This window comes from Taudactylus pleione, unplaced genomic scaffold, assembly GCF_031769625.1.
Source record: "Taudactylus pleione unplaced genomic scaffold, aTauple2 ptg000479l, whole genome shotgun sequence".
Lineage (NCBI taxonomy): Eukaryota > Metazoa > Chordata > Amphibia > Anura > Myobatrachidae > Taudactylus > Taudactylus pleione.
Genome location: NW_028284881.1, coordinates 8,842,535 through 8,865,060, shown reverse-complemented (window position 1 = coordinate 8,865,060; position 22,526 = coordinate 8,842,535). Strand labels below are relative to the sequence as shown.

The window sequence follows — 22,526 nt, the reverse complement described above, 5'->3', positions numbered from 1 at the left end:
TCGCCCTTACTGGTACTCAGAATCCCCACCCCTGCGTGAGAGAGTGAACCCCCTGTGACAGAATTCCCCCGGGTGTAACCCCACCATAGTCCATCTTCTGCAGTGCAGCCTCATGCATCCCTGGGGACCCAAACATTTGGAAAAAGTGAGTCCCTGGTCCACAAAGTCGGGTAAAATACGTGCTAATGCGCGTATATGCGATCACTGTATATGTTCTAATTGGCAATTTGAACAGTGACTACTAATATGCTATTAACCACTTCAGGGCATCAACACATAACACTTATTTTTACATTGTATATCACTTTGTTTGTTTTTTATCTATATATTTTTTCACATATATGTGGAAAACACTTAATATTGTGTAGCTGCGTTCATACACCTGATAATCTGTAACACTCCACTACTATTTTTCACTAATGTGATGCCCTGGAGTGATTTGGCTGTGTTGGTTTGGGAGCACCCTGCGCTCCAGATGTGAACCCCAAAGTGTTAGGGACTTGCCTGACAAGAGGTGACCTGGATATTTGTGGGCAGGCCTATATTTTTGGCCAAATATAGGCTGACAACCTCTTATATGATATTCATTAGTAACATATATTTCAAGTTTGAGCAGTAATGATTGCATAGTGCATCTGCATCCATTTCTTTCTATGTGTAATACTAGTGGCCAAAATTGTGAAAACCTTTTTAGAAAATGTGCATTCTTGAAGTTTAATATAGAACTAATATAATTTAGAATTATACCAAAAAGCATACACTACCGTTCAAAAGTTTGGGGTCACTTAGATATTTCCTTATTTTTGAAAGAAAAGCACTGTTTTTTGCAATGAAGATAACATTAAATTAATCAGAAATACACTCTATACACTGTTAATGTGGTAAATGACTATACCTGCCGCAAACTTCTGTTTTTTAAAGGAATATCTACATAGGTGTATAGAGGCCCATTTTCAGCAACCATCACTCCAGTGTTCTAACGGTACATTGTGTTTGCTAAGTGCGTTAGACTAATGGATGATTAGAAAACCCTTGTGCAATTATGTTAGCACAGCTGAAAACGGGTTTGCTCATTAGAGAATATATAAAACTGGCCTTCCTTTGAGCTAGTTGAGCATCACATTTGTGGGTTCGATTATACTCTCCAAATGGCCAGAAAAAGAGAACTTTCGTGTGAAACTCAACAGTTTATTCTTGTTCTTAGAAACGAAGGCTATTCCATGCGAGAAATTGCCAAGAAACTGAACATTTCCTACAACGGTGTATACTACTCCCTTCAGAGAACAGAGAAAACAGTCCCTAACCAGAGTAGAAAGAGAAGTGGGAGGCCAGAGTGCACAACTGTGCAAGAAGACAAGTACATTAGAGTCTCTAGTTTGAGAAATAGACGCCTCATAAGTCCTCAACTGGCAGCTTCATTAAATGGTACCCGCAAAACGCCAGTGTCAACATCTACAGTGAAGAGGCGACTCCGGGATGCTGGCCTTCTAGGCAGAGTGGCAAAAAAAAAGCCATATCTGAGACTGGCCAATAAAAGGAAAGGATTAATATGGGCAAAAGAACACAGACATTGGACAGAGGAAGATTGGAAAAAAGTGTTATGGACAGACAAATCGAAGTTTGAGGTGTTTGGATCACACATAAGAACATTTGTGAGACGCAGAACAAGTGAAAAGATGCTGGAAGAGTGCCTGACGCCATCTGTCAAGCATGGTGGAGGTAATGTGATGGTCTGGGGCTGCTTTGGTGCTGGTAAAGTGGGAGATTTGTAAAAGGGTGTTTGAATAATGAAAGCGTACACTCCATTTTGCAACGCCATGCCATACCCTGTGGTTAGCGCTTGATTGGAGCCAATTTCCACCTCCTACAGGACAATGACCTAAAGCACACTTCCAAATTATGCAAGAACTATTTAGGGAAGAAGCAGGTAGCTGGTATTCTGTCTGTAATGGAGTGGCCAGCGCAGTCACCAGATCTCAACCCCATTGAGCTGTTGTGGGAGCAGCTTGACCGTATGGTACACAAGAAGTGTCCATCAAGCCAATCCAACTTGTGGGAGGTGCTTCAGGAAGCGTGGGGTGAAATTTCTTCAGATTACCTCAACAATTTAACAGCTAGAATGCCAAAGGTCTGCAATGCTGTAATTGCTGCAAAAGGAGCATTCTTTGACGAAAGCAAAGTTTGAAGGACAAAATTATTTCAAATAAAAATCATTATTTCTAACCTTGCCAATGTCTTGACTATATGTTCTATTCATTTTGCAACTCATTTGATAAATAAAAGCCAGTTTTCATGTAAAACACGAAATTGTCTGGGTGACCTTAAACTTTTGAACGGTAGTGTATTTCATTACAATGGCAATTTCATTTAGAACATAATGCAATAAACTTTATAACAAACTTTTACATTTAAAACACAGTTATACATACTGAACTGTGGGAAAGTCCATTTCTTAGTTTTGCAAAATCCCCTCTCTAAGTGTCTAACCCTAACCGCCCCTTCCCCTAGCCTAAACCGAAACCTCCCGGGGGGGGGTGCCTAACCCTAAGTTCCCCTGGGAGCTCTAAACCTAACCCTCCCCCCCTCCAGCAGCTGTCCGCGCCCAGCTTACCTTCGTTCGGTATGCCGAGGCGTCGGTCTTCTGGCGTATGGTTAATGACAGGTGTCGAGTTTGACGCCTGTCATTAGTACCACGCCGGCATTAGAGAGTCTGGAAGCCGGCGGTCGGCATTGAGACCATCGGCTTCCAGACTACATCCCCTTTTTACAGGGCCACTAAAAAGGCACAGTGCTACCTTTGTAGAGATGTGTGAAACTTTCCATGGGATAACAGTTAACACACTTCATATATTTGTACACTATATAAGGGTGACAAAAAGAAAACCACTGCCAAAGAAAAATGCATCTGAAATCACACAAGATTTACTATAAAGCATGTGGGAGGCCACTATCGAATGGTGGAAGATACTGTGGTCTAAAAAAGAACAAGATTTAAATTTATTTTCCAAAATTCTAACAGTTAAGTTTGGCACAAGTGTAACAATATGCATCAACCCAAATATCATGCGCATCACTATTCCTACCATGAAGCATAATGCTATGGAGATGCGTTTCTGCTGCAAGGGCTGAAAACTTAGCATGGAGTAAGATGAAGGCAAAGCTTCTAGGTAATAATGCTGCAAATGACATAGAATTAACTTTGTATTTTGTTCAGTACAAAAAAAAAAAATACTGAATAAATCCTTCTCTATTGCAAGAAGTAAAAACATAAAAACTATGTGAAAAATGCAAAAGGAGTGAAATATTTTTCTAACCACTGTAAACCTGTTTATCATCAATATAAAATTTTCTTCAGTTCAGCAGGAAAATTTTATTCTTGAAACCATAACACTATTATTGTCATATTTCAGACACTATACTCAAATTAAAAAGGAATAAAAATTAAAAAATATTTATCAGCATTTTAAGGATTTCAATATGAAATTTTTTTTTTTTTTTTCTTCCAATTCACTTGCTTCTTCTCTATATTCTTCCTTATACTCAATAGCTAAACCAGTACTCCAGCTAGTGTGAAATAGCAAGCCAACAACGAGAGGAGGCCAACTGCTGGTTACTGCAAATGCGTGGCAGGTAAATCTAGATAGGACAGAAGATCCCCATTAATATATAAATCTTTAAATGTAGAAACAATAGTATATCTGCACTCTTCCCCTTATTTCCATAAATAAAAAAAAAACTCCAAAAACTGAAGCTTCTACTTATTTAGCAACTCATTTATACATTACTAACTCCTTGGCTAACAATGCTTCCGGACAGATCTGTTCATTACGTAACAGACATTCCAGTATATAATAAGCCGGAACACCAGTAACAGGAACATTTAGATAGAGAACAACTGAACTTTTCTGTTTACTGGATGATACAAAAATTTTATTTTCTTTACTCCTATAAGTGATATCACACAGTTCAGCTCATTTTCACAGAATGTAGAACTTACAAACCATCTGAGAAGCTTCCTTGCCTTGTTCCACAATCTTGCTAAATACTTGTGATAAAGCTGCAGCATGTGCTTTCTAAATCCACAACTAGCTTTAGGGAAAATAATCCTGCGATAAAGACTCCAACAATAAAAGATATGAATTTGTATAAATGAATGTGTACATATACATATCTAATCCAACAATGGTGTATACATAGCACTGTAGCTAGCTCTCATCTTCCATTTCTTCAATAAATATATAGTGTATAAGACAGGCATCTTTACATTTGCAAATACAAACCAGAAGTGGTTGGCTGGGTGACTCGGGAAATAATGAAATATATAAGAAGTTACCACACTACACTATTCTTTAAAGTGATATGTTAATAAGTAAAAGGTGGTCTGTTTTTTTTAGAAACTTTAAAATAAGTAGTGGTGGAAGTGTTGGTATATACGGAAGTATAACATTACAGAGTATGGAGAACAATTCCTTCACTTTTAGAGAATATCCATCATCATCATCATGATCATCCTTTATTTATATGGCGCTACGAGTGGTCCGCAGCGCCTTACAGAGTACAGAAACAGTATGAAAAGAAAAAAAAGTGACTTACATTACAAAACTTTGCAGAATATGGACAAGGTAAATAAATATTTCTGCAGAAGAAGTCATAGTACCCAAATAAGCTGCAGGGCGGCCAAACCCAAGGTTTAGTGCTGATGTTGACAGTGGGAAGGTTGAGGACGGTATAAGGGAGGGAAAAGCACATGAGGGAAGAGGGCCCTGCTCATGAGAGCTGGAGGGTAAGCAGGCATGGGGCATGCAATAAAATGGCTTGTTTCGGTGGTTTGGCAGACTAAGCTGCTGTTAGTAGTTCACCAAATATGTGCTTGTTAAATAGTAAACCTTTACCGACTTGTAATGTTTAGAAGGTTTCAGGAATATTGGGATTGACCAAGAAACACTAATCAAATAGTGCATGTAAGACTAGTGCGGGCTATTTACACCGGATTGCTGGACTTTTGTATTTGTTACTGGCTGCTGTGTTACCAAGTGCCACCATCTACGTTAGAGACGGTGCCTGCTTCCTATCTCAGTAACAATATACACACACAGAAATATATAAAGATTTGTGTTATAGCGTTTAAGTAATAACAATACTAGATCTGATCACATAACAATACACCAACATTCTTGTCATTATTTCAAGGAATTACAAAAATTCATACATAAATAATGTAATGATGAAGTAAAGTTAAATTAATATTTTTATGTATATAGTTGAAATTCATTATTGCTTAATATCACTGGAGGTGAAAGGGTTAATTTCCAGCAAGTATCATCAGTTGTCTGGAATTGGTCGAGATGAATACCAAACTCCCCAGAGGAAACACAGTGAATACTGCTGGTGGTTAGTGGTGTAGGATTCCCTCGATGGCTCAGGGCAATCATTTTACTGCAATGCACGCCTGTGCAGCAATCAATAACAAGCAACTCTCACATAAATGGCTCCTAATAGTAATTTAAAAGCATTTTGTTTCCTAGTGAAAACATGGAAGGCAAAGTAAACTAAAGTAATATGTGTTACAGAGTGAAGCCTCATTTACAGTGCACAGCATAAAATCCTCTATGATGGTAAAGTGCACTTTGGTTTGTGCAGCAGCACCCAGACTACTGGTAAACGCTTGAGTTTGCAGAGCAAGATGAAGGTAATTTCTGGAGGCGTTGCAGCTTGCAACATCCTATAGGAACTGCTCAGCAGAGTGACGGTAGTTACTAAGGACACTGACATTATGTCAGCATCTACTCTTCTGTCTGGGAAGGCTTTTTTTACCCACCAAATAAAGCTAATAAAACCCAGGTTTTACTTTAGCACGTTGTATTTTGTTTAGTGATTGTCTGATATTGTGCACACTACTGTTTCCTGTGTGGTTAGTCTACTACCTGTTGCATGCCACTTTGGCCAATATGCCCGGGAAGCCTCCCTTTCTTATGGTCATTGTAATACAGTCATACCAACACCCTACTGGGTATTTGGTTCTGTCGAGTGACCTTTAGGGTCTGGGTTAGATTTAGGGTGACTTGTTTAGTTTAAGGATCTAAGTATGGGGTTAGGTGGTGTACGGAGTGGGGGCTATATTGGATGAAATTGTCTTTGCTTTTCTCACTTTTCATTTTTGCATTGTATTGTTTTGTTCGAGCTTATCTTATTTTATGTGTATGTATATCATTTTATGGTGCTGATGTGGTTCCCGGGATGCAGTTTCCACTTTTAGTGGGGGTTGGGGACATATATGCATTTGTCAGTCTGTCAGGGATTTCTGTATGCAGTATTTTGGTGGGTCTAAAGTATAGTACTTATTGCTGTTCAGTCCATATATTGCATTATCAATGTCTTCAGGGCTGCTTAACGCTGCTTATTGACATGGAACGTTCAGACTAAATGACAAGCTTAAGAGTTCCATAATCTTTAAACAACTTCAACAATATGGTTCAGATATTGTTTGTTTAACTTAAAAAGTGGGTGGTAGACTTATGTCTTTTAAGTGCCTGTGGGTTGGATGGACCAATCATGCTTCTCATACATCCTCCTCCAGAGGTGACTCTGTCCTTATTAAGTTATCTGTCTGTTGTTTTGGACTCCAAAACAAACCAATCATAGGGGCAGATTTGTGTTTATCTATTGGGTGAATTCCACACCTCTTATTATTTTGGCAGTGTACATCCCTCCCACGTATTGCCATGAGGTTCCCGAAAGAGCTGCTGAATTTGCTGCACTTTCCCCTGATGTTCCTGTGTTGTGCTTAGGGGACTTACAAGATTGTAAACTCTGATCTTGATAGGTAGCGTACGTCCCCTGCTGCGCCTCTGCAATGAGGTAGTAAGTTTGCTTCTCTTGTGGGCCTCACGGATGCATTCATTCTTCTCTCACATTTACCACTCCTTACCACTGCTTTTTTGAGGATTCACTTGGCCATGCTCTCCCGATATTTGTTGCCTAAAATACGTACGGTTGATTACAAATCTAGAGGTATATCTGATCACTCCCCACTGACTCTAGACTTAGATCTTGCTTGGCAGAGAGGTCAGGCATTCTGGGAATTCCATCCATTCTGGCTGCTGCACATTGGGACTGGCTTTGAGTTGGAAGTGATGTGGGCGGAATTCTTCTGATGATACTTGGACGACTCCATTACCAATTATCTGAGATACCTTTAAAGCATACTTACAGGAGTACTTTGGAGCCGTGAGTGGCTGCACTAAAGAGCTTTTACAGGTGGAAGGCGGCGGAATTACGGTCCTCAAAATGGCTTATTTGAAAGATGGGCTGGATTTCTCTAGGACAGGGTTGGCCAACCAGTCAGAGGCAAAGAGCCAAAAATATCTGTCGTCAAGTTGAAGAGCCGATCGCAGGCGCACAAAAATGGGGCATGGCCTAGCTGTCACAAGGCCACACCCCATTTTCGTGCGCATGCCTTTGGTATGACATACGCAGGAGCATGACCTTGTGTCACACCCCTGTTTTTAGTCAGGCTGGCGGCGAGCCCAGCACATTGAAAATACACAATTTCCATAAACTTCCCAATATAATTTTCTCACCGTTGAAGTGAAAGAAAAATCCAGAGCAATACAGAAAACATTGAAATAGCCATGTTCACATAAAATACATTTAAAATACACATCCACATAAAATACATATTGAAATCCATTATGCTGAGCCCCATATGCAGTGCTCCCTGTAGCTGTGCCCATTATGCAATGCCCCCTGTAGCTGTGCCCCTATTGCAGTGCCCCTTGTGTTTGTTCCACCTAAAGTAGTGCCCCTTAAGCAATGCCTCCTGCATTTGTGCCCCTTAAGCAGTGCCCCCCTGTATTTGTGCCCCCAAAAGTAATGCCCCTTAAGCAGTGACCCGTCTTTGTGCCCCCAAAAGTAATGCCCATTAAGCAGTGCCCCCTGTATTTGTGCCCCCTAAAGTAGTGCCCCCAGCCCAGTATTTACCTGACCAAGCTGGCTCTGGATCATACTGACGCTGCCTCGCTCTGACTGGATCCAACTAGATCCAGCAGGCTCCTCACATCGCGGGTGACGTCACCCGCGCAATGCATCACTGGGAACGCTGGCCTCTGAAGCGATCAGAGGCTTCTATAGTCTCTGATCGCTTCAGAGACCAGCGATCCCAGTTCCAGTGGGGGAAGCCGCATTTTAGAAACAAAGGCGCCGCATGCGGCTCGAGAGCCACGGGTTGGCCACCCCTGCTCTAGGATCACATGTAAGACCTCCCTGACGGATCATCTTAGGGATAGGGCTAACAGTAGACTCCTGTTTACTGCCCACTCTCATTATACATTTGTTGATAGGACTGGTAGTTATTTAGCTAGCCTAGTTCAGGCTGATAGACCATCTGCTACAGTTACTGAAATTAGTACTGCCGAGGGCTCTATTATTTCTCTAACCCCTGATATTACGGAGGTCTTCCTTTCCTTCTATAATTCCTTTTATACTTCCTGATTGACCTGGAGACAGATAGATTTATTGTGGACAAACAGAAGCGCAACACTGCCCTCCACCGCATAACTGAATCTGAGGATGACAGGTAAGCACAATTTACTTAGTTTAATAATTTTTTTTTCTGAATTTCTCAGTAGAAACTTTTGGCCTAGGGGTGTTGTGAAAATACAGGGGTGTCTACATAATCTATCCTCCATGCACTACAAGTTGCGTTACACATCGTCTTTTCGTGCAATTTTTTACATCTTATTTGCACAGCAGCGCGAATATAACGCACAAGCAGCTTCTGCTGATTAAAATGGTATGCAGCATGCCGATATTGTGTGTGCAACTACAGGTGTCAGCAGGTGTGACACTAACGTAGCATTTCACATGCAGATACAAACATAGTTGCACACAGAACATAGGCATGCCGCATATCATTTTGATCAGCGGAAGCTGCGTGTGTATTCTATTTGTATATGAATAAGACGCATTTGAAAGTAAAAAGTCACACGAAAAGATGCTCGGTGCTACAGAGTCACGCCACGGCATGGCGATACTAGAAGGGCTGTTTAATGTGCAAGAAGGCTAGATGTATGTAGACACATCTGTATGCTGATACAATACGGCATGTGGGAACCACTGTGTTAAAGGTATCATATCATCTTTTGCTCTGTCCTAGCTTACAAGACAAGGATGCTCCTGTCACCGGCCTTTTTTGCAATAGGCAGCGCGTTTTTAGCTTGGTTGATATGTACTAACCAAGATATAAAGGGGCTACCTTTGGGAGGCAGGACAGATATAGTGGCGCTATATGCGGATGATCTCCAGCTCGTTATCAGACTTCCATGAGCTATCCCCAATATCCTCCAGTAAATGAATGGCTTTGGCACCTTCTCAGGCCGCACTATTAATTGGGACAAATCCTATGTTCTCCCTCTCTGAGGTCGCTGTCCAGCGACTCCCCTATGGCCTTCACCTTACAATGGGTCAAGAGATTAAAATATTTGGGTATATGGGTCACTAATAACCCCCAAGATCTTGTTGCCTTAAAAGTGCTGCCACAGATTGATTATCTTAAGGTGAGGTCCAACTTTGTAAAAATGAAAAGCACATCAAAAACTCCTATATGGTTTTTGCACGATCTCCTATCTATGTCCCGTTGTCTATTTTATGATATAGAAAGTCTCTCTATGGTATGGACGGATCATCGTGCCTAGATACAGATCAATGTCCTTACTAGATCCCAAGCTTCAGGAGGCTTGGCGCTACCACATTTTTTACTTTTATTATACAGCTCAGATGGCCCCAGGTCTCACTCCTCTTTAAGCTTCATTGAGTGTCAGGGAGCTTAGATCTGGGATCCCCCTATTTACTCAAGCTGTGCAGATCTGGAATATATGGTATCTAGGCTCCTGGATTTTCAGCGAAGTGACCCAGCTATAGTACTTCCATATGGAATGCTGGTGGTTTGACAGACCTCTGTTTCCTACAGACTAGGGTGGTGTGGGGGTGCCCTCAATTGGGCAACTCTATGTAGATTGAGAGCTTAAATCTTTCATGCAGCTCAGTTTAGAATTTGGATTTTTTTCCTATGCAGTTTGCAGATTAGACATGCACAGAGAGTCTAGTTCTCGGGTCCGTGCACAATTAGTCAATACTACTGTTGGCCACGAGAAATAGTAACTGGCCAGGAATGCAAAGATCCAAATTCTATCATATCTGGCACAAATGGCAACAGTATAGATACGATACGGTGATGGGTCAGGATGATGCAGCCTCCCCTCCCACCTCTCCTAGCAGGAAACAGAGTATCTGAATGTACTGTGTCCCCTACTCTGAGTTCATATGCCCAGTTTCCCTGTCTGCATAGTTCTGGCTAGGCAGCAGTGTCCCTGTTTAGCTAGTCTACTATTGTTCTGTGTGTATAGTTTGAGTTGTGACTGCTGCTCTGATATCTCACAGTACTCCTTTTTTTCTCTTGTAGACATATGCTTCTTTCTCCTACCATGTATATGAACCATCTTGCTTATAACAGTATCTATACTACTGCATCCATGTCATGGTTTGCCCCTTATATGGGTTTCACGCACTATTCCATGCATTTAAATATTGCTATCCTGTTGTCTCCCGGAACTTCACCTGTCTACGGATTCCTGACACCACAATGTACATTTGTGCTTTGTTATCTGTAGTTCTATGTTTTGCCTAATTACTGTTCTGTGTTTTCGTTTTTTTTGTATCACAAGAAATTTTTTAATAAAAATCACTCAATTTAAAAACAAAAAGTACACAGAAGGTGCACCATTGTGCATAGTTTTGCCGGACTATAAAAATAATTTCACTTTTATTGGATTATGAGAACTTGAAAGTTATTTTCTCATATACTTATACACACATTGTTTTGCCCCTTTTCGTTGCAATTGTTTAACTGAATACATTATCCTCCGATTGCTTTGAGGCATATCTCATTATCACAACTGTGACAATATTACCACTATAGTCTTAAATCAGCTCTAACACATTTCAAGCCAGCCATCTGCAGGAACGATTGGCATAAACAGTTGTATTAAATAAATAAAAAAAAAAAAGAAGCTATTTGAACACCAAAAAGAACAAATACACAACTAGGATCATACCAACAGTATCATGCCAAAACGAAAAAGGAGCAATAAAGTTGGCTAACAAAGTATATTATAATAATACACTAGTAAGAGCTGCAACACGCACATGGGGAGGTTGAATACTGCATTACTTACTCTGGAGGTGTGGGTGTTGGTAATGGTGTTGGGGTACATGGGGGGAGGGGGCTTTGATCCCCTGCTGTCTGCTCAGAGAGAGAGTATTTTATATTCGTGTATTCATGTCCTTTCCTCTTACTTTTCTAAAAACAGAACAATGAATGATTATAAATTTAAAATAGATTGTGGAATCCAGCCAATAAAACAGCATTTTACACATCTTAGGCACTTAATATTAACTTAGTTATGTAAATTTTGCCCATCTTAAAGAAGCAGTATAACCTTTCCCCATAGTGCATAAACTGTAAAGATAATAAAAACTTTTTTTTTATTTACATTGGCTGTACAGTTACACATATACATCTATCCTCCATGCGCTACAAGTCGTGCCTCACATAACGCGGGAGCTCCGTGTGACTTCGTAGCACGCCGGGCGTCTTTTCGTGCAACTTTTTGCCTTCAAATGTGTCTTATTTGCATGCGAATATTTAGCATAAGCAGATTCTGCTGATTACAATATGCAGCATGCCTATGTTCTGTATGCGACTGACACCAACGTAGCGTTTCGCATGCAGATAAACTTGCAGTCGCTCATAGAATATAGGCATGTTGCATATAATTTTAATCAGAAGCTGCTTGTGCTAAATATTCGCATCGATGTGCCAATAAGACGCATTTGAAGGTAAAAGGTTGCATGAAAAGACGCTCGGCGCTACAGAGTCACGCCACGGCATGGCGCAACTAGAAGGGCTGTTTAGCGCACATGGAGGCTAGATGTATGAGGACGCATCTGTACAAAGTCTTGCCAAAAACAAATGATCACTGATTCCAGACCCACGTCATACAAACAGTCTCTATTGTAAGACTCCCAACAAATGCAACACCTTTCACTACATATATTGATGTTAAGCTGTCTCATCAGTCTGGTAGTTTTGAACATCTATATCCTATCTAAACAATGTGTAGTTCACAGCAGAACAGATTGTTACATTACACTTATAATTTTTAGAGACCATTAAATATTATGAACTATATTTAACTGACATATGTCGAAAAACACTGTAGGAGCTTATGCGGAGTCATAAATTGTAAGTGCACCTGGTATTTAATCTCAATTACGAGACCAAGTGGATTTAAGTCCGACTCTCTTTTCTAGCACATCAATTTAAATAGGGTTAGACTACTCCCCAATGGTGCAATGTGATGTAACGTTAAAGCGTCCGGAGTACGACGGCGCACTGTATCGTTACATGCAGCATGTAACAGCACCACATCGTTCATTGCATCGTCCCATCTGCTGTGCAGAACAGCAGATGAGATAATGCGGTGAACGACTGATTGGGCGTACACACTATACAATGTGTACAATATATTGTTCCAATCCACATCGGAAGGATATATCATATGATAGATCATATAGTGGGCCTGATTAGGAGAAGTAAGCAAACCAGATTGTGGTGGGGGAATGGCGCGTGCGCAGGACGCGTTCTGCAGATGTGCTAAACAGGTCCTGCGGGATAGCTCACAGTGACAACAAAGCCCCATTTGGGGGCGGCAACGGGGCAGTTTTGTAAAACAGAAGTCGCCGCCTTGGTTTTGTTGGCATGTCGGGCCAGGATCTGAATCTTCGACGCCAGGGTCTGCATCTCGGTGACGGTTTTAAATGATGCAATGGGCCTAGGTTTACTTCTGTACTGTATATAAAATTAGTGAGAGAGGGGGAATGAGCTTGGCGATCTGGAGAATAAATTCTCTAGAAAAGAAACGACTTGGATATATCAGTTAAAAATGTAACTGACAAAAAAAATGTGTTAAAACCGCATAGAAAGATAGTGTTTTTTTTTTTCTATGCAATTAAGTTTAATAGTATTTTTAAAAATATATTTGAATTCTAAAAAAAAATACCTTGGGGAGGTTTTGCATCACCACCCCCCCCCCCTCCAACCCAAGTGTCCATAAGCCCCCATCAAAACACCCCCAACCCCCACCCCCCCCAGAGTCATATATATATCCCAGTGCCAAAAGGTGCCCCGCTCAATCTTTGCCCTCCCTCCCCTGTAACCTGCACATATAGAGATCAGCATATTTGTGCCTTCACTTTCACTGTAGCACATGCGACCCAGATTGCCGTTCGCACAGCATTTTGGGCGCAATTCTGGCAGTGATGTCGGCGGTCACAGACTGACGTATCACTTCTAGGGGGTCCGGGAAGTCAGAGGGAAACTGTCACATGCAACCACGCCAGTTAAGTGGTTAAATAACCTGGCTCTCCATGGCTTAAAAGAATTTTCTTTTTTAATTATATATATGGTCTTTCTATTACACGCATTATGCTGCATGATATATTTCATGCTCTAGAGTCTCATAATATTGTATTTAAAGTATTATAGTTTATAATATGTGCAAACATCACGGAATAATGAGAGGCAAAATGGTGGATTCATCATATAATATGTACTTCTAGAAAATGACCGACATGACCTTCATAGAATTTACAAATTTTTAGAGAGCAAAAAAAAAAAAAGGGCGATTATGTTTAACTACAGGTGGAGATCCGATGATCTCAGATTATGATTTTTTTGGGGTGGGCCTGATGGATGATCTGCCCACTAAATACTGCGAACATATGCATTCAAAACACACATAATAGCACAGATTCATTAAGGTCACATACCTGTTCTTCTTCAATTCTGCGTTGCAAGGTTTCTATGTAATGCTGTACCGCCATGTATATAAACCTGTATTGTGCTTCTGTCTGAACCATTCCTGATCTCTGAGATCTTACCATCTGAATAGTTTTGGGTACATCAATGTCACAGTCAACACCTAAATTAATACCAAAATTTACAGTAAAATTAAGAAAGTTGGCATTTTGTGAAACTCAATCCATAAAAATGTCTATTTACACAATGACAAGTAGAATACATTAGATCTTTTCTATTATTAAGATATAAAACTACGAAGAAAAAATGGTTCAAACCAATTTACGTATACTGTATCCCAGCCAATGGTTGCAAATATTGCAGACAACTTCAGCGTCTGGTGCGGTAGCACCACAATTATCTGCACAAAACAACTGATCTGCCGCACTTTAAAAATTGCAGGAGAGAAGAGTGTTACTGGATAGACTGAACACATCCTAGTTATTGAAGCAGCAGGGACAGAGTGGTACAATGTATGAGAAGCTAACAGGGTAGGAATTGCAGCCAATACAATTAGGTGCTCTGTAGGTTAGTAAGTAAGGGGCAGTTAAACTAATCTACACACCTTGGTGCTCAAAAAAAATCTACTCTTCTTGATATTAGTGTGGATACAATGGCAACTAGTTATAGGTAATGGGTATCTTGTGGTGTGATGCCCAACGAACAGCTATATTTTTTTTTCCTAACCAACTATTTGGTTTCGCAACTGAAGTTGGGCAGTCACAGATCAATCCTGCAAATGTTGAATAATTTGGTCACACAAGTAGGTGGCCAAAAAACGGACAAGATCCAATTGTTTGTCTCAAGCACATTTAAACCAATACCCAATAATAATTTGATCAATGTATCACAGTACAAGACATCACTTTGGTTTTCAGTCCACACAAGCATCATTATTGGAACACATTCCATTGGTCAAACATTGGCTTGTATATCACAGGGTGGATAGCACAAAAAATAAAATAATAACAAAATCATAAATCATTTTAAATGGGTCTTTCAAAGGAGGTATATATAATTAAACATTTACAAAGACATCTCAGGGTTAAAAAATAATCTTCCTGCAACAGAAGTGATGTAGCGAAGACTGCAAGATCCGGGTAGGGGAATGCCAGGTGGACAGAGGTTGCAGTAGTCTAGGTGGCAGATGATGAGGGAATTGATGAAAGCACCCATTGCATCTTGGGACAGAATGGATTTTGAGAGGGATCAGACTGTAGAAAAGCAGAGAGTGGAGTCAAGAGTGACACAAAGTCATTGGTTTTGGGAGATTAAGTAACTTGTGTTGTTGAGGTAAGCGCGGAAGATTTGAGAGGAGATGGTCTGTCTTATGAGGAAAGATCAGATCTATTTGATATCAAATTAGTTCACCAATAGAGGGGTTATACAGTGAGAAAAAGCAGAGGGTTGAAAACAAACCCTGTTGGACCCAAAGATAAGGGAGAAAGTGCAAGACATAGACACTAAAAGGAGTGTGGTAAAAACTGTAGAAAAAGAACAAGGAAGAAACAAGGTCACGAATGCCACTAGAGTATAGTATGTGCAGGGCAACAGTGTTAAGAGGCACACTGGTCCAGAATGATAATCGAGGAGAAGTGAGAGAGAAAGTGGCTTAGGTGGTTGAAGTGATTTGAAGGGGAAAACAAAAATAGGGCAATAACAGAAAATACAGAAAGCAAATGTTTTCGGCTGTGTTAAAACAATATTGACAGTAGCAGAAGTGCCTCCAAAAATAGCATTGTGCCAAGAGATATACTGCAATATTTTCCAATTTTTCCAAACTAACTTCAAAAAGCTTTAAGGCTATTCACTAGTGAACAAGGAACGTTTCAATAAGAACTTAGGGCCTGATTCAGCACGGATCAATGCTGCGTAATCGCACGCTATGAATCTGCGAAAAAGGAGAATTATGGTAAAAAAACTTCCCTTCGTCAACTCTCTAACTTCGAAGTCCATAGGGTCCACAGGAAAACATTGGGGTGTAGGTGGGACCTGGAGGACCGGACACCAACAGCAAAGCTTTTCAATCCCAGAATGACCAGTCCTTCCCACTATACCCCATCCACAGTCTGAGGGCCCTTCCGTTTTGTTAACAAACCCAAGGCAGGAGCAGGATAGGAGAGAAGGAAGACTGGTACACTGAGGAATCACACACTCACACAGAGAAGGAAACAAGTGACCAAGAGGAGAAGCCCACAGAAGCCAGGTGCGTCAGGGCACGTGCTCTGTGGACCCTATGGACTTCGAAGAAAGAAAGTTAACGAAGGTAAGTTTTACCATAACTCTCCTTTTCATCTTCAGGGTCCATAGGGCTCCACAGGGAGACATTGGGGATGTCCCAAAGCAGTTGTTACAAGGGCGGGAACGCTCCTGAGCCGATAGGAGAACCCTACGTCCGAAGGAAGCATCCAGAGTTGCAAACGTATCAAAGGCATAAAACCTAAGAAAGGTGTGGACAGAGGACCAGGTGGCCACCTTGCATAGCTGTTCAGCTGAAGCGCCATGCCGGGCTGCCCACGAGGGAACCACAGAGCGAGTAGAATGAGCAGAGACTCTAGTCGGCACAGGAAGGCCAGTCTGCGTGTAAGCCTGTGAGATAGTCATGCGAATCCATCTGGCCAGAGTCTGTTAACAGGCCATCCCTTCTTATGGAATCCATAAAGGACAAAGAGGAAGTCAGGTTTCCTGATGGAAGTAGTAAGGTCCATGTAGATCTTCAGAGCACAAACCACATCCAAAGAGGCTTCACTTGCCGAGAGGTCTGGAGAATTAAAGCACGGAAGCACAATTTCCTCATTCAGGTTGAAGCGAATAACCACCTTAGGAAGGAAGCCTGGGCGTGTTTGAAGAACAGCCCTGTCATGATTAAATATTAAAAAGGGGGAGCGACATGAAAGCGCCCCTAAAGCCGATACCCTATGGGCAGATGCTATGGCCAGAAGAAACAGAGTTTTTGCAGTGAGCCATTTGACAGCCACTGATTCCAGGGGTTTGAATGGAGGTTCCTGAAGTGCTTTGAGCACCACTGACAAATCCCATGTAGCCACAGTAGGGACAAAGGGAGGTTGTATACGTAGAACACCTTGCATGAAGGTGTGAGCATCCAGTATAGGAGCAATTCTGCACTGAAACCAGATAGACAAAGCAGAGACATGAACTTTGAGATGGTAGGCAGAGTCCTAGATCTAGGCAAGCCAGAAGAAAAAGCAAGAATAGGAGAAACTTTAAAGACTTGAGCTCAGAGTTTCTTGGAGCACACCACTGGAAATATGTATGCCAAATTCTGTGGTAAATCCTGGCTGAGGCCGGTTTACGTGCTCGAAGCATGGTCTGGACTACAGAGCTGGAGAAACCCTTAGCAGTTAGGAGGGATATCTCAAGAGCCAAGCCTTTAGAGGCAGACGAGCTAGGTCCGGATGTAGACATGGACCCTGAGACAACAGGTCTACTCGTAGAGGAAGTTGAAGAGGAACATCTATGGAGAGCCTGTGAAGATCGGAGTACCAATGACGTCTGGGCCAAGCTGAAGATATTAACATGATTGTGTGAACTTCCAAAGCACTTGAGGAAGCAGGGATATTAGAGGGAAGAGATATTCCAAATGGTAGTTCCATTTCACCGAAAAAGGAGTCTATGAAGGCCGCGTCGGAGTCCTTTGTTCTGGCTCCATAAACTGGAAGTTTGTTGTTGTATCTTGAGGTCAGGAGATCCACTTCTGGAAGACCCCATTTGTCCACCAGAAGCTCAAAGACTTCTGGATGTAGAGACAATTCTCCTGCATGCACGTCCTGACGGCTGAGGAAATCCGCTTCCCATTTGAGAATCCTAGGGATGAACACTGCGGAGCTGGTTGGGAGATTGCGTTCAGCCCATGTGAGAATGCGTGACATTTTGGTCATTGCTGACTGACTGAGTGCTCCTGTGGCGACTGAGATAGGCCACTGCCGTGGCGTGGTCGGACTGTACTTGTACTGGCCTGTTTTTTAGAATATGATGAGCCAGAGTGAGAGCTCTTTAGATGGCTTGAAGTTCCAAGATATTGATTGCAGCACTGCCTCGACTGGGGACCATCGGCCCTGGAAGGAGTGCTGGCCGGTTACTGCACTCCACCCTCGGAGGCTTGCGTTCGTGGGGAGGAGGGCCCAGCCAGGGACCCAAAAGGGATGACCCTTGTTCAAGTGGGAAGTCTATAGCCACCTGGATAGGGACAGGCGAACCTCGGGGGGGGGGGGGGTGGAGGAGGCTAATCTTTTGGGATCTGAGCAGATGGGGTAGCCAATTCCACCTGGAGAGGATCAGGTGTTGTAGTGGCCTGGAGCGAAACTGGGCGAATTCCACCATGTGAATGTGAACACCATTGATCCCAATGTCTGCATTGCAGAGTGAATAGACACTCGGCGATTGTGGAGCAGTCTGCGTAGTCTGTGCTGTAGTGCTGAAATCTTGTCTATCGTTAGGAGGATTCTCTGAACCGAGTCTCCAGGAGGGCTCCCAAATGTACCATCATTTGAAGGTGTGTCAGGGAAGCCTTTTTCCAGTTGGTCAACCAACCGTGCTGTTGTAGAAAAGCAATGGTTATCTGCAGATGGTGGCGGTGAAAAGTCTCTGGGGAGCTGTCCAACAGCAAGAGATCGTCCAGGTATGGGAGCAGTCTGAGCCCTTAATGACAAAGAGAGGCCGCCATTACTGCCATGATCTTGGTTAAGACTTGAGTGGCTGTTGAAGGGCCAAAAATCAGAGCTTGAAATTGTTAATCTTGCTGTAGTGTAGCAAACCGGAGATATTGTTGATGAGAAGGCGCTATAGGTACATGTAGATAAACGTCCTGAATGTCTAGGGATACCATAAAATCTCCATAGCTAGGATAATAGAACAGAGGGTTTCCATAGAAAACCTGGGCACCCTGATAAACTTGTTCAGAGATTTGAGGTTTAGGATAGGCAGATGAGACCCATTAGGCTTCTGAACTAAGAAAAGGGTAGAATAGTAACCCTTCCCCATTTGTGAGGAGGGGACCCGAATTATTACTCCTGAATTCAGTAAGAACTGAATGGCTTTTTGGAGCAGCAAGGCCTTGGTCGAGTCCGATGGAGGCCCTGTGCAAAAGAACAGTTGGGGGGAGTGGGTCGCTTCAGGAAGGAGAGGGCGTTTCCGTAGACTTCTTATCCAAGCATCTGAGGTGGTCACAATTTTATCTAATTCTGGACCAAATAAGATGTCTCCCGAATAAGGTAGGGACTCCAGAGCATGATTTGAGTTCGAATTTGCTTTCCAGGAAGAGGCAAAACAATATGGCGGATCACTACTGCAGTAGCGGATATACTAGAGGCCAGGAGAGCCATATCCATAGCTGCTTCTCCTAAGTAGGAGGCTGCATCCCTAATCTAAGATATGAAGGATAGGTGTTCCCTTGAAGCATCAGGGAGAAAATGTCTCTTCTAGGGCCTCTGCCCAACTCTCAATGGCTTTCACCACCCAGGCCGTAGCCCTAGCAGGATGAGTAATAGCTCCTGTAAGAGAGTAAATGGATTTATGACAAGCTTGTTTACGTCTGTCTGTAGTCTCCTTTAAGGAGGTTGCAGTATGAATGGGTAATGTGGCATTTTAGGAAGAAATATGCTAATGTCTGCCACCGCTCAGCCAGCATAGAAACACCGACTACTGCATTCTCACACACGTAATATTTCCCAGTCCTGCGTATACATCGGCAACATCGGAGAACAATGGCCTCTCACACACAATTACAGCAAGTCTGACCTGAATTTGCAAGTCACGTTGCACGCAGTGAGTACTCAGGCTGCGTAGGCAATCGCAGTGGCTAATTTATGCACGCCCATGCAACGGCGTTCTAATGGACAGGCACGCCTGGGTTTCTGTCACCACTCCCAAATGCTCACAGCCCGTCACTCATTCTGCGATTGATTCCACAGTGCGTCCGTACTAAGTGTGATCGCCTCTCACACGCAGTGCATAGGCAGTACGCAACAATTGCCCGATCTGCTTACACTGTTGCAATTGCGATCAATGCTGAATCAGGCCTTTAGATAGCAGTAGAATGTCTACATGCCCCAGGGGTCTGTGCTGATCGAACAAAGATGGGGATAGAGTGATGTAATAAACTGCAATAATCAACTTTTTAATGACGATATTTAATATAGTTACTCTTAAGCTCCCTTATTTGCCTACTATGTTCAACAAATAATGCATCTTGTAAAGGTCTTTCCTATCAAAGGATTAAATGACAGAATGAAATCAGCTCTGGGAGACAGCAATGAATATACAATTGGCAATAATATCCAGTTTCCTGGTAGCAGCAGATGGTTGCAAATTCCATATTCACCTTTTTCTCGGATGACATCGATGAGAATATCAATCACAATAAAAGTGCCTGTACGTCCTATCCCTGCACTGTTAATAAAGAAAACAGCAGCACAGTGAGCAAGTCAGTCCTAAAGTGTCACAAACAGACTTTATTGTTTAGACTGAGCAGTACCAAACTCCAGCTGGCAGCACATAAATTCTTGTCTAGAACACAGTAATATGCATGATAGTTTGCCACTATTGTGTGGGAAATAAATGTCAGGTATTCTGAGGACTGTAAAAACCAACTCCAGCAAAGTAGAAAGCATTCATAGAGTTGGAGGAACTGCTCTATCACAGTTACTCGGCTCATATAAAAGTAATTATCGTAGTCACATTGATATAGTAGAAAAAAATAAGTTTACCCATTAAATAAAAGCTACAGATCAAGTCACATTCTGAATTTGGAGGATTACACAACATTTACTACTGTGATTGTGTTATTGATCATTTCTTCATTGAAGACAGCTTTCCAAAGATGTAAGATATGTGCTGTAAGTTACCTGCAGTGAACGACTGCAGGTCCGGGGTCAGATATATTATCCTGCTTGTGATGAACCTCTTCCAAAAAGTCCAGGACACCACCAGGATCAGTAGGAACTCCGTGATCCGGCCAAGTTTTGAAGTGGTATTGCCATACAGTTCTTTCCGTGTTCCCCTAGTTAATAAGAAATATGTACATATCCATTAAGTTTGGAATGCTCTTCATTAGAACAGAAGTAAAATGAATTTATCTTGGCCTTGGTATTCTAATAATAATCAGAAAGTGGCCTCTACAATCCAAAGGAAAAAAATGGATAGTCATTCTCCTCCTCATGTAGCAGCTCCGTCTAAAGAACTGGTTTCCCTTTGCGGGCATTTTTTATTTGTTTTTTCTTTGTTGACGGTCCTCTTTGGGATTAATATTACAATGAGGTTTCTTAAAGCTTATAGGGGCAGATTGAAGTGCCCCGCAGCTAATGGTCAGCCCTGCACTATTCAATTAAAGTCGGGTACACAATAGACGGTGTATGTACCCAGCAACGGCAGATACGATATATTGGGCAATTCGAACACACTGCATGATCTAGTTTACAAGTGCCCAATATAATCACTTCCCTGGCCGCATACAGAAGCATGGTGTCGGCCACCGGATCTTCTGACAAAGATGCAATGAACAATGCACGAGAGCACGCAATAAGTTCCGATTCGCCTCAAAACGACAAATCATCTAGTATATCGTCTAGTGTGTACCCAGCTTTAGGCGTAACCACCAGAGTGTGCACGTAACAGTTTTCCTTACAGCCTCAGGAGCGGTGAGGAAAAAATCCGCATTGAATGCACGAACTGGGGCTTTACATGTGGGGAAACCCATAGATATCAGCAATTAATATAGAATCTATGGGTTATTGCACGCTACCTGGAGGTCTACCATGCGGGGAAATTGACTAATAATTGAATAGCTCCAGGTGTTCAAACCTCCGAGCTTTAACCATGTGGTAAACACCGCAAGTAATTGAATCTGCCCCATAGTGATTGTTTATGTTTGTTGTGTTGTAAAGTGTCTGTCACGCACAGTATATAATCGGCATATGTACACTGACAGCCTATGTTATGAAGAAGGATTAGGCTAGTATGGGTTCCATTTATTAAAAATAAAATAAACAAATTAACTTGGGTGATTAAATAAACCAACCCGTTTAAAGCAATAAAGGAGGAGGGAAGAGGGAAGTGGAATAAATGCAAACTGCTCCAAACTACTTACTTGTCCTACTTGTGAAAGTTTGAGCTCTCTTAATATATAATCATGTGCTGGTGTTTCTTTGACATTTCTCACACGCATAACCCCATATTCCTTTAGGGCAAACTCCTCTGGCCAGTATTTCACACATTTACTCTGCAAAATAGATAAAACTAGCAGTAAAATCTCAAAAACAGGTTCTAATATAAAAGATGGTGCAACTGGTAAAGCTATTAGCTACATTACAGCAACCCCTTCAGCCACTATGGTCAAACAAACTGTAAAGTAATGAAAACTTTTATGTGAAGAGATGCTAATTGTTTAAAACACATTAGGAGAGGTCCCAAAATCAATTCATTCCTTTTTCCGTTATTTCTAGGAGGACGTGACAATAACACTTATTACCAACTACAAGGGTGGTTCAATAAGTAAGGTAACAAGAACTTTCACGTGTGTAATGTTCTATATTTCATTCTAATTTCCTAGCAGAGTAGGCAGACCACTGCTTCCCCTCATGGCCATTAGACTGTG

General features: G+C 41.9%; 1 protein-coding gene across 2 annotated transcripts in view; it reads right to left on the bottom strand.

Moving 5' to 3' along the window:
- PTPN11 (protein tyrosine phosphatase non-receptor type 11) overlaps nucleotides 1-22,526 on the bottom strand; it is a 68,722-nt gene that overhangs the window by 9,789 nt on the left and 36,407 nt on the right. Inside the window, exons 10-14 of one of the 2 annotated variants that reach the window (XM_088449234.1) lie at nucleotides 22,020-22,151; nucleotides 20,779-20,933; nucleotides 20,256-20,323; nucleotides 13,888-14,039; nucleotides 11,232-11,356 (exon numbers count right to left, since the gene is read on the bottom strand). In XM_088449234.1, coding sequence (XP_088305360.1) covers nucleotides 11,232-11,356; nucleotides 13,888-14,039; nucleotides 20,256-20,323; nucleotides 20,779-20,933; nucleotides 22,020-22,151 — 632 coding nt within the window. Of the gene's footprint in view, nucleotides 1-11,231; nucleotides 11,357-13,887; nucleotides 14,040-14,782; nucleotides 15,130-20,255; nucleotides 20,324-20,778; nucleotides 20,934-22,019; nucleotides 22,152-22,526 lie in introns of those variants that run through there. The other variant, XM_088449235.1, reaches the window with a different exon arrangement.